General features: G+C 45.0%; 1 protein-coding gene and 1 long non-coding RNA gene across 2 annotated transcripts in view; both read left to right on the forward strand.

Annotated features, from left to right (window-relative positions):
- The first annotated feature begins 8,882 nt into the window (after positions 1–8,882).
- MMD (monocyte to macrophage differentiation associated) overlaps positions 8,883–12,962 on the forward strand; it is a 29,276-nt gene continuing 25,196 nt past the window's right edge. The window contains exon 1 of the mRNA XM_024235453.3: positions 8,883–9,179. Within this exon, the coding sequence (XP_024091221.1) occupies positions 9,154–9,179 (26 nt within the window). The 5' untranslated portion in view covers positions 8,883–9,153. The remainder of the gene's footprint in view (positions 9,180–12,962) is intronic.
- Positions 9,188–10,780, forward strand: LOC134760485 (uncharacterized). The gene is made up of 2 exons (XR_010137963.1): positions 9,188–10,011; positions 10,317–10,780. It is a non-coding gene; the product is annotated as an uncharacterized LOC134760485 (long non-coding RNA).

A 12,962-nucleotide genomic window follows, 5' to 3' on the forward strand; every position in this document is an offset into this window, starting at 1 on the left:
TTCAAAAGTGCATGGCATAGTAACTTGTGCTTAATAATTAATCGTTTGTTTATTCATTCAAAATACTATAAAATCCCTCATGATCAAGCTGTATCTAAGGAAACTTTTTGTTTTGTTTTGTTTTGTTTTGAGACGGAGTCTCGGTCTGTTGCCCAGGCTGGAGTGCAGTGGTGCGATCTCGGCTCACTGCAAGCTCCACCTCCCAGGTTCACGCCATCCTCCTGCCTCAGCCTCCCAAGTAGCTGAGACTGCAGGCGCCCACCACGACGCCCGGCCAATTTTGTTTTTGTATTTTTAGTAGAGACGGGGTTTCTCTGTGTTAGCCAGGATGGTCTCGATCTCCTGACCTTGTGATCCACCCGCCTCAGCCTCCCAAAGTGCTGGGATTACAGGCGTGAGCCACCGCACCCAGCCTAAGGAACATTTTTTTTTTATAACTTAGTTCTGTGTGAAGAAATGGCTTTTGATGCAAACTTTAAGTGAGAAAAAAGTATAGGACACTTGCTTGCTTAACTTGCTTACTTTTTTTATTTTTTGAGACAGAATTTCACTCTGTCACCCAGGCTGGAGTATAGTGGTGTGATCACAGCTCACTGCAGCTTTGAACCTCCAGGGCTCACATGATCCTCCTGCCTCAGCCTCCCAAGTAGCTGAGACCACAGGTGTGTGCCACCATGCCTGGCTATTTTTTTAATTTTTAGTAGAGATGAGGTCTCACTATGTTGCTCAGGCTGGTCTGGAACTCCTGGGCTCAAGTGATCCTCTTGGTTTGGCCTCCCAGAGTGCTGGGATTTCAGGTGTGAGCTACCATGTCTTACCACTTGCTTAAAATATTATGAGTCTTAGCAAATTGTTGGTAAGCAATGATGGTGCTGCAGTTTAAAATGAATGTTATTCCTTCATTAAGGCATCTCTTAAGACTTGTCATTGTCACCATTTTTGTTGACACGAAATTGGTGACCTATGGACTCAAAATACACATCTTTATTCTAGAATTTGTATGTTAGCTTTCAGCTTGCCCTCCCTTCAGTTGGTCCAAAACAAAAAGATTCCTCAGTTTCTGAATAGGTGAAGGTACTACACTGATTTAATTATATCTGTATTGCAGCAGATCTGAGCTGGATCTGGGGAAGAGCGTGTGTCCTATTTTTGTTTCTCTTTACTCATTAGATTTCTATTTTTAAATGGTGCTAAATTGTGAATTTAATGCAATGCACACAGAAGCAGTCATGGGTGGAATTTTATCCCTCCTTGGCTCTAAAGAGTTTTCACAGATTTAGGCTTTGTATAAAGAACTTCATGGCCGGGTGTGGTGGTGGCTCACGCCTGTAATCCCAGCACTTTGGGAGGCCGAGATGGGCGGATCACAAGGTCAGGAGATCGAGACCATCCTGGCTAACACGGTGAAACCCCATCTCTACTAAAAATACAAAAAAAATTAGCTGGGTGTGGTGGCAGGCGCCTGCAGTCCCAGCTACTTGGAGGCTGAGGCAGGCGAATGGCATGAACCCAGGAGGCAGAGTTTGCAGTGAGCTGAGATGGCACCACTGTACTCCAGCCTGGGTGACAGAGCGAGATTCCATCTCAAAAAAATAAAAAAGAAAGAAAGAGAGACAGAGAGAGAGAGAGAAAGAAAGAAAGATAGAAAGAAAGAAAGAAAGAAAGAAAGAAAGAAAGAAAGAAAGAAAGAAAGAAAGAAAGAAAGAAAGAAAGAAAGAAGGAAGGAAGGAAGGAAGGAAGGAAGGAAGGAAGGAAGGAAGGAAGGAAGGAAAGAAAGAAAGAAAGAAAGAAAGGAAGGAAGGAAGAAAGAAAGAAAGGAAGGAAGGAAGGAAGGAAGGAAGAAAGAAAGAAAGAAAGAAAGAAATTCTTAATCTTTCTCAGATTATCCTCTTTTTCTCCACTCCATTGATGTTGCCTTGGTTCTGGCCTTCATTACTGCTTTCCTGGATGATTATACTCTTGGTTTTTTTGTTGTTGTTTTGTTTTTTGTTTGTTTGTTTGTTTTGAGATGGAGTTTTCACTCTTGTTGCCCAGGCTGGAGTGTAGTGGTGCAATCTCAGCTCTCTACAACCTTCGCTTCCCAGATTCAAGCGATTCTCCTGCCTCAGTCTCCCTAGTAGCTGGGATTACAGGCATGGACCACCACACCTGGTTAATTTTTTTGTATTTTTAGTAGAGACGGAGTTTCACCAGGTTGGCCAGACTGGTCTGGAACTCCTGACCGCAGATGATCCACCTGCCTCAGCCTCTCAAAGTGCTAGGATTACAGGCGTGAGCCACCGCACGCAGCCTATACTCTTGTTTTAAAATGATCACTCTACTTCCAGCATCCCTCACAGTATTTGTTAGGCTAAGCTGTATGTAACAAAAGCCCCAAGTAAGAGTGGTATAAACGAGATAGAAATTTATTCTTCTTACAGACCTTCTGGAGGTGGAGGATTTCCCCCACTGGCATGGGGAAGAAATGCTGGATAGAAACATGGGGTTGTTTGAGAGAAAGAGTTATGGTAGCTGCCATATGACAGAGAACTAGAGAGATACAGAGATGTTTAAGAGTTATGTGCAATGCATTTCCCTTCTCCATATTCACAAGAAATTTTAGTAACAATTGACATTACTTGTCTGTGCTTTTATAGCAGCAGTCCCCAACCTTTTTGGCACCAGGGACAGAACTGGTTTTGCAGAAGACAATTTTTCCACAGATCGGGAGTCGGGGATGGTTTCAGGATGAAACTGTTCCACCTCAGATCATCAGGCATTAGATTCTCATAAGAAGCGGGCAACCTAGGTCCTTCACATGCTCAGTTCACAATAGGGTTTGTGCTCCTGTGAGACTCTAATGTCCTCGCGTGTGTAGTTCACAATGAGGTTCGTGCTCCTATGAGAATCTAAAACCACTGCTAATCTGACAGGAGGCAGAGCTCAGGTGGTAATTCTCACTCCCCCACAGCTCACTTTCTGTTGTGCAGCCTGATCCCTAACAGGCCACGGACCGGTACCGGTCCACAGCCTGGGGGTTGGGGACCCTTGTTTTAGAGACTCATTTAAATTTGTGATTCTTCCAGAATCATTAAGGCAGGTACTAGGACTTGCCCAAGGAGGCTCAGTTGCATTTAGATTGCAAATGAGTGATGATATCTACCTGGACCTTCTACAGCACCTGGTGAGGTTTCAGAGCAGCATCTTTCAGTGTGTGCGAGTTTAGAAATCGTCATGGGCATTTCCACCAACATACTCTGCTTTTCTCACTTCAAGAGAAATTACGTTTCGTCTTTACCACCACCTCTTATTTATCATGAACAAATAGAATAACTGAGACCACACAAAGACACTAAGAATCTCAAATCTTTTCTGTTCACAGTTGACTTTGGCAGAATGAAAGAACTCAGGCTGACTATTCCCACTGGCTTCTTACTACCGTCACCTAAGAAAGAAAGAAACATCAAGATAAGTGGCTAAGTGAGCCCAAATAAGGGGCATCTACATTGTGTTAAATATGATTCTTTATTCTCTGTGGCCAAAACAAAAGCACAGACATGAGTTTCACACAGACCAATAGGAAAGCCCCTATCTAATGTGTCTTGTGGCCTCTGCACCACATTGTGAGAACCATTGCCATCAACTTTTGCTTTATGTTGGTCTTTTGAGGCCTTCCTTGCATTCACTGACATTCCCATCCTTATTCTTACTGCCTTTCAAACCTGTGTTTGAAGAAAGAGCTGAAGCAATCCTGACCCTCAGTCCTCAGCAGAATATGTCATGAGGCAGTCAGGGGCTTACATTCAAATGTTCTTTTTTGAGGGAAAACAACCACAAAAGCCAACAGAATGTCATTTATTGATTGTGCAATGAGAATAGAACGCTGCTTCATGCAGTGAGTAATGACACATAATCATCTACCGTGACAAGGCATGGGTGGAAAAAGCCTTGAGCTTGGAGTGAGAAAACCTGGGCTCAAATCTTGACTTTTTCACTAATACACATTTATGTTATTTGCAAAACCTCTCTATCTTTCACTTCTTCATCTATAAAACAGACACTATATTATCTATCTCACGGGATAGTTTTCAGGATAAAATGAGATAATCGATGTAGAATTTCTAGAACCATGTTAGGCATTCAAAAAGTTAATCTGCGCGGGGTGTGGGACAAGGGGAGGGGGAATATTAGGACAAATACCTAATGCATGTGGGGCTTAAAACCTAGATGATGGGTTGATAGGTGCAGCAAACCACCATGATATGTGTATACCTATGTAACAAACCTGCATGATCTGCACATGTATCCCAGAACTTAAAGTTAAAAAAAAAATAAAGTTAATCTGTGCAAACACTGTACATCCTCCTTCCATGTAGTCCAGTTGCTAAAAGAAGTAACTTTCAAATAAATACAACCAAAGAGTCAAAAATAATTTTTAAAAAGGACTCAAGCTGGGCACGGTGGCTCACGCCTGTAATCCCAGCACTTTGGGAGGCCAAGGCGGGTGGATCATGAGGTCAGGAGATGGAGACCATCCTGGTTAACATGGTGAAACCCCGTCTCTGCTAAAAAGTACAAAAAATTAGCCAGGCGTGGTGTCGGACGCCTGTAGTCCCAACTACATAGGAGGCTGAGGCAGGAGAATGGCGTGAACCCAGAAGGCGGAGCTTGCAGTGAGCCGAGATCCTGCCACTGCACTCCAGACTGGGAGAGAGAGCTAGACTCCGTCTCAAAAAAAAAAAAAGGACTCAAAACTACTTCTTGGGAAATATGAGAGTATCCAACTCAGATTGTTAGTAAAACTTCTCCCAACCCCTTTCCTATCCTTCTTCTTCTTATTATATCTGACAATCCTAAGAATCCTTTTATTTTGCTAAATTCCAACCCACCTCTCAAAACATCGTGACCAGTATCTCCCAGAGTATGGATTTCTTTTCTTATTCATCTTCATCAGGGTGATAAATATAGCCCATCTACCTAAGTCCTTTGCTTTTTCTGTAGATCTTTTTTTCTTCCCATTGCTTTATCCAGTTTTTATCAAGCAAGTCTAGCAATGGGGCATGAGAGACAAAAGCACTACTCAAAGGTCAGCGATTGTGGGCAGAAAACCAAGTAGGAAAAGACAACATTCTTCTTTTCAGAAAAGAAGGAAAGACTGGGAGCATCTTCATTTTAAAACTTGCTTTATTCGGTCATATTTGTAAAAAAACAAAAACAAAAACAAAAAACAGAAAAAAAACCAAAACAGATTGAAAGCCAGTTACAGAACACCGGATGAGATTGGAAGTTCAGTCAAGTCTTCCGGAGGTGTCTAGAGTCAAAGTTTGGAGAAAAGCTGCTACTTTCAGATTGGATGATCAAAGCTAGGGGAGCAGGTTCCAGGTGCTTCCTCGTATGAATGGCATCCTATCCAGGAACTCTGTATCCCTCCGTGAGCAGAGCAGGTGTTTGCTCTCCTAAAACTTTCCTCTGGCATCTGTTCTACTGCACCTGGAGTTAGCTCTATCACAAACTCCTTCTTATAGGCACTGGTGATGCCCATGCAAATATACATCTGCAGTTTTGCAGAAAGAAGAACTATAACTCTGAGCTCAACAAAAATGTCACATTCTGCTAATGCAAAACATTTTCCATTGTCTTCAGCTCTCACAACACTAATCTCTAAATCAAACTGAGTAACTCTTTGCTGCAATCATACTTGGGATTGCTCCTCAGAAACAGATTCACTAAACACCTCACTAAAAAAAATGTGGCAGGTGTTTACATGATTCATTTAAAGCTGTTTCTTGTGTTTTCTTTTTATATTTTGTGGCTTGCTTTTACCTTGGGGGGTAGGTTTCAGGAAAGATGAGGTTAATTTAAAATTGCGACCATATTTGTTTAAGTCACCTTTAGTTGATAGTCCAGCATTTCTGTGGAAGAGACCACTGTAGTTCAAGGTGTTTTATTTCATCTGATTTAATCTGACTTTTTATCTCATTCATTTCTTTTTCCTTGGGTAAATATCATTCTCATTGATGTTTCCAAACCTAGGTAGCGTCTCAAAAATTTTCCTCATACCAACCACTTCTCTTCCTTGTTCAAGCTATTCTCCCAGTGGGAAAGTTTGTGCTAAGTGATACCCAGCCAGCATCTCAATCAAAATCCATCTGCAGACTTCCTTCTCTCTGGCACCCCTTCCTCATTATGCTCATCATACTCAGTTCACTTGTTATCTCTGCACATTCCTACATCACTAATAAGATGTGATCTGGCATCTGTTGGCTCATTGTGTTGTTGTTGTTTTGTTATTTTTCAATTAAGTTCATATAAATAACTTTATTGAGCACCTACTGTGTGTGTTTCTGTTAAAAGTATCCAAGAAATACAAACATGAATAAGACAATCTCTGTGCTCCAGATATTTTTATTTCAACCTTTTTACAGAAACTAAAATTTTTCAAAATCTTTTAACAGCTTTATTAAGATAGAATTCCTATGCCATACAATTTACCCACTTAAAGTGTAGAGTTCAGTGGCTTTTGTATATTCGCAGAATTGTACGTCCATTATCACAATTTGAGAACATTTTCATTAGACCCCAAAAGAACCATTGTACCTCTTAGCCATCACTTCTCAGTCCCCTCCCATTCCCCTGCCCTAGGCAACCACTAATCTACTTTCTGTCTTTATAGATTTGCCTGTTCTGGGACATATAAATGGAATTTTGTATGAATGGAATCATACAATCTGCAGTTCTTTGTGACTGGCTTCTTTCATTTAACATAGTGTTTTCAAGGTTCATCCATGTTGTAACATGTATCAGCACTGCCTTTCTTTCCTTCCTTCCTTTTTTTTTTTTTTTTTTTGACAAGATCTCACTCTGTGGCCCAGTTTCAAGTGATCCTCCCATCTCAACCTCCCAAGTAGCTGGGATTACAGGTGCCTACCACAACACCTGGCTAATTTTGTTGTTGTTGTTGTTGTTGTTAGAGATGAACTCTTGCTTTGGTGCTCAGGCTAGTTTCAATCTCCAGGCTTCAAGCGATCCTCCCACCTAGACCTCCCAAACTGTTGGGATTACAGGCGCAAACCACCGTGCCTGGCCCCCTTTTTTTTCCAGAGAAGTTTTAGGATCACTCAAAAATTGAGAGTAAAGTATAGGGATTTCCCACACATACGTAGCCTCTCCTGTTATCAACATCCCCCAACAGTGCGGTACATCTGTTACAATTGAGCTTCCTTGTTTGTTTGGGTTTTTTTAACCCTTCTTATGTTATTTCACATGGCTATTTTTCATCTATCTTTATTAGCTATCTCCTTTGTTACCTTCCCCTTCCGCACTGATGGTTTAGCCCAGTGGCCCAACATAGCTGATAAGAAGTAGACTTTCATTCCAGGCTCATTTTCCTGATTTAGTGTTGAGGGTGCGGGTGGATGAAGTCTTGTTTTGTTTGTTTTGCTTTAGAGAAGTGTATTGCTTTAAAACAGGGAGACAGTCTGACATACTGAAAGGAGCTGGGTCTTTAATGTTACAGAAAGGTAGGTAGGAGCCTTAGTTTTGCCTTTGGCAAGTTTACTGACCACTATAAGCCTCAGCCTCATCTGTAAAGTAAGTTGGATAATGCCCATCTGGAGGAGCTCTTGGGAAGATTGAAGCATGGAAAGCACCTCTCTGGAAGGCTCAAGGAAAGGGAACTAGAATTATGGGTGACAGAATTCCCTGGCTTTCCAATGCTTCACTGTAGGTCGAATGAGCACTCCTAGCAGGCTGGCCTCATGCCCCTCCAGAGTCTCTAGCCTGCGGGCTGGGGGCTGGGTATGGACACGATACCTGGAAGGGAACACATGTAACTTCCATCGGTGATCCTGGAAAGGCTCGACAGATCACCCATTCATTCATTCTGTGTGTGTGTGTGTGTGTGACAGAGTCTTACTCTGTCACCCAGGCTGGAATGCAGTGGCGCAATCTAGGCTCACTGCAACCTCTGCCTCCCAAGTTCAAGTGATTCTCCCATCTCAGCCCCCGAGTAGCTGGGATTACAGGCGCCCGCCACCGCGCCCGGCTAATTTTTGTATTTTTAGTAGAGACAGGGTTTCACCATGTTGGCCAGGCTGGTCTCGAACTCCTGATCTCAGGTGATCCGCCCACCTTGGCTTCCCAAAGTGCTGGGATTACAGGCATGAGCCACAGCACCTGGCCCATTCATTCATTTTTATTTGAACCTCTCTTCCAGGAAGCCCTCTGAGTTTAGAAGGTTTAGCGACAGGACCCTGATTCAAGTCTACTTGTTTATTTGAAAGCTGCCTGGATAAAAATAAAATAAAATAAAAAATAAACTGGAGGATAACATAAAAGGATCCTTGCAGAGGATTCCTCCGTTTGTGGATCTCACTGAATCTCAGAGTTAGAAGACGCTCAGAGACCTCAACTCCCTCACGGGTCAGACAAGGACAGGTTTTTCATTCTGCCCTGGATCCTCTCACAATAGCCTCGCGGGAGCTGGCCCTCAAAATGATGAAGGAATAAATGAATGGAGGGATGGAGAAATGAATGATGAAGAAAAAATGAATGAGGTAGGGTTGCTTGTTTGCTGCTATGTTCTTCACCATGCTTTTAAGATTTCCTGGTCCATCCCCTCCTTCACCACTTCTCTCCCTCCCTCGGTCTCTTCTCCAACTTGTCTCTTACAGAAGGGCGCCGCGTTCCCGCGCTCCTCCCCTTCCCCTCGCCCCGCCCCTCCCCAGCGAGGCCCCGCCCCGCCGCCCGAGCCCGGCGGGAATGAATGGCAGCGCAGCCGCCGCGCCGCTCGGGGTGCCGATTGGCTGACCTGCGCGCTGACGCGCCGGCGACCGCGGGTGCACGCAGACGAACAGAGCCGGCGGGGGCGGAGCCGGGCTCAGGGGCGGAGCGCAGGAGCCCCGGGGCGGAGGAGCCGGGGAGGCGGGAGGCGGGAGGCGGGAGGCGGGAGGTGCCGGGGCCGTTGAAGCGGCCTCCCTCCCGCCCCCAGCCGCCCGGTCTGGCCCCATCCCTGTCCCGACCCCCGGCCTGGCCCACTCCGACCCTACCCGGCCGAAGGGTTCCGCTGGACACGCAGGCGGCCTCCGGAGCAGCCCAAGCCCATGAGGGCCGCGCGCCCGGCCGCCGGTGCTGACGAGACGGAGCTCCTGGCCCCCGAGGAGGAGCAGAGGATCAATGCGGTTCAAGAATCGATTCCAGCGGTGAGAGGGATGGCGTCCCGGTCCCGCTGCCCGTGTCAGAAGCGGGTCCCCAAATCCCGCCGTTAAGCGCACGGTTCCCCGCTCCTCACCTGGATTCATCCTGGGTGGATCCCGCACCTTGGCCAGGGATCAGCTCCCTGGGGATTCCCCACCCTGCTGTCCCTGGGCGATCCCCTTCCTCCAAGGATGGGAGCTCCTGCCTCACCCGGGTCTCCTCTCGCGATCTGCGGACCTCGGATGGATTCCCGGACCCGGGACTCCAAGCCTCTCCTCCTTCCCCGGGATCCCTTTGCTCCTGGGGCTCACCCTCCCGACCCCTCTACAGGCTGGGCTCTGGCTCTCTCTGGGAACCCGAACCCCAGCCCTGGGCACCGCCCCCGAGTCCTCCGACCTGGCTTTGGCCTCCATCCCTTTACCTCCAGGGTGGGGGGTCTCCCGGGGCGCGCGGAACGGGGTGGCGCCCTGCGGAGAGATTTGTCGTAAAGCGGGGTGCTAGGCATTTTGGGTGCTTTGTGAACGGCCCTAGCAACAGGGAAACTGAGGCACGTTCCGCCAGCTTAGCCCTGCCTGGCCGTGTAGGGGCCTTGCTGGTTCTCCAGCTGAGCGTCCCAGGGCGGTGCTATTTTTGGGCTCTGCGAAGGGGCATGTTAGCTTTCGGGTGGCGAGACCTGCTGTGGAGGCGCCAGTGTTAGCAAACGAGGAGGAGGAACCGTGGAGGCGCCACCGGAAGGCTGGCCGACTGCTCATTCACTGTAGAGCTGGTGGAAATGCCGGGCTGGGGGGCGCCGTGGCCTTATTCCCGTCTGGGCTCCACGTCTAACAATGGATGGAGGTTAGCCCATGACTCTCAGAGGAACTCTGGGCTTTTCTTTTCTGTTTAAGTGGGTGAAAGTTCACCTCTCCAGGGCATGTGGTAACTCTGCATCCCTTTGTGTGAATTCCCGGACCTTCACCACCAGCAGGTTTGCTGGGGGTGCAGTGACAGGGGAAATTTTAAGAAATGCATGAAATCTTCCAAGAAGGTTGTTGAGTTCTTAGACACTACCTTTTATATCAGAATTTTAAAGTACACATTTTTTTTTTCTTTCCAATCTCCATGCCCTCACTGCCCACTCACCCATCTCATTCCTCCCCCAGTCCCAAAGGGTAAAGGAGGCAACAAATGCACAGAAGAGTTGCCATGGTCTGGGCCACCAGGAAGGGGATCAACTTGAAGACTTGGATTGACTTCTGAATATATTGCTTATCAGTCAGGGTGTTGAATGCCTGGCACTGTTCCCCCAGTGGAACTTCGTATCGGTGTGTCTAAGGGCAAAATGGAACCATAGTGTTCTGACTTTAGAACCTGATGTCAGAAATGGAGACCGGAGGGGCTTTTAGAGAGAATGTAACATGCACTCTGCCATGATCAGTGAAGCCCTGTGCATGCGGTTTGTTTGATTTGGTTTTACTTCTCTACACGTCTGTGCTCTTCCTGTTTTCAGAGAACAGTGGCAATATTCTGTGAAATTGCCCCTTCCTTATTTGATTAAGAGTTTGTCATTCTTACCTATCCCTTTGGAGTCTCTAAAAAGAAAGAAAAAAAAAAAAACCCTGTTCAATTATTTGTTGCACACACGTTAAAACTGTTAAAACAACAACAACAACAACAACAACAACTTCATTTAGGATGCTACCCTCTCGGCTTATTGAACTGACTTTTTAATTATTTTTGCTGGACACTGATCTCTCCATTCCTTATTAGCACAATTGTAATGTGATTTTTGTGCTATTATTCACTTAAAAATTAAAAATACAGATATTTTCTTTTAGTGTGGCATAGACTGTAATTTTCTTGGGGGCTTGTGTGTTTCTCAATGGATATTTAACAGTTTCTTTCTTGATGACGTCTAGACCTACCCTGATTTTCTTTGAAGATTTGTGTGATGTCATAATTTCCTGGTTCTCTATCATAGGCTAGGTTGGAAACATATTTCTAAGCATTAATTTTAACTTGGAAATAAAGCCTATAAACAAAAAGTAATGTAATGAGAATGTCCTGATTTTTGTGGTTCACACATTAAAATGCTGAGAGTACTATTCTGCATCTTTTAATGCTGTGTTCATGATATATCTTTCTGAGCATTCCCAGGTAGGTAAATTACAAAGGAACTGGAGGGAGAGACACACTGTCTTTGAAGGGAGACATGCTTCCTCCCTCCTGATAGATTTATTGGGACTGGATGGAGGAGCATGAGGAGGGTTTATGCAATGATGGCTTCTTAACAAACTTAGGATGTGAAAAATTCCACTGGAACACAGAGGCATATTTTATCTTCCTTATTTTATCTGTTTCACACTTGAGTATCCCCAAGATACCTGCATACACATAGACAAACACAAAGTCATCCTCTCCCCTTCATAGCATCTCTGATTGATGGCAATAACTGCTAACATTTATTGAGTGCCATTTGTCTGTGCCAGGCACTGGCTGGGCACTTGTATATTACTTATCCTCAACTATAACTGGAAGACATAAATGTTATACCCATTTAATAGAAGAGTAAATAGGTTTAGAGAATAAAAGGGAACTTGCCCATAGTCACACAGCTAGGAAGGGGTAGACCCAAGAGTTCAACTTCATGTCTGTCTCTCCACCACTCATGCTGCTAGCTCACCTCTTTCTCTCTCTTAACTCCCTGCCCACACCACATCTGTGTGTATTGCATATAGGCATAAGATCCACAGAGCTCTACTGTATCTTCTTGTTGGTGTATACGCATTTCAACAGTCTTGCAACCAAAAATCCAAGGAAAAAGAAGCCCTTTTCCTCAGCCCCAACCTCATGATCATGTAGCTAGCTTCAAAACTGATTATATGGGAAAGCATTTTAATCTAAAGTATTAGAAGTCTTACAGGGCTACCTATTGTCTTTTTTTCCATGTTCTTAAAGCACTAAATCATAGGCATGGGGTAGTCTCCTTATATATGCCATCTTCCTTTATTTAATAATTAAGTCAAGATCGGCACTATTGACAGTAGACGCTTTTCCTGAACAAATATGCTCAGTCATAAAGGAGAGCTAATAGTAAGAGGGGTCCATTTATACGTTGCAACATAAGTGATGTTGAAGGGGCCCTTGGAATATCCATTGTCTTGGCTTTTAAGTGTTTTTTTGTGTGTGTGAGATTCGGGGTTCTCTTGGTTCCAAGGCTGCCTGTTTCTCTTACTTACAGAACCTGCTGTGTCCACAGTAAAACTAATTGACTATGGGATATCTTTGTTAAGACAAAATAGTTCAGCAGTAGCTAGAATTCTTTCTATTCATTCAACAATTATTAAGCTCTAGCAATAAGCTGGGCATTGTACTTCAGTTTGGTAATGGAAAGGTGAACAAGACAGCCTTCGTGGAATTCACACTACAGTGGGAAAAGATGAAATAAAAAATAAGCTAAAACAAATCAAAGTCTTACCAATTGTGACACAGGGCTCTGGTTGGATGGGGAGGGTTGAAATGATACTTCAGTTAGGATAGTCTGGAAAACCTCTCTTGAGGAGGTGACATCTGAGCTGAGCTGAAAAGATGAGAAGAGAGCTGAACATTCTGGAGAAGATCCTAGACAGAAGTAAACAGCAAGTACACATGCCCAGAGGCAGACACAACCTTGATGTGTTTAAGGAGCAGAAAGGAGGTGGTATAGCCAGAGGGTGGAGAGAGAGAAAGATGCCACCCTGAGACTGGAGGGGTAGTGAGGCCCAGACCACTCAGGGCCTGTGGGCCTCTGAACACTGTGTTACGGTGCT

This window comes from Pongo abelii, chromosome 19 (genome assembly GCF_028885655.2).
Source record: "Pongo abelii isolate AG06213 chromosome 19, NHGRI_mPonAbe1-v2.0_pri, whole genome shotgun sequence".
Lineage (NCBI taxonomy): Eukaryota > Metazoa > Chordata > Mammalia > Primates > Hominidae > Pongo > Pongo abelii.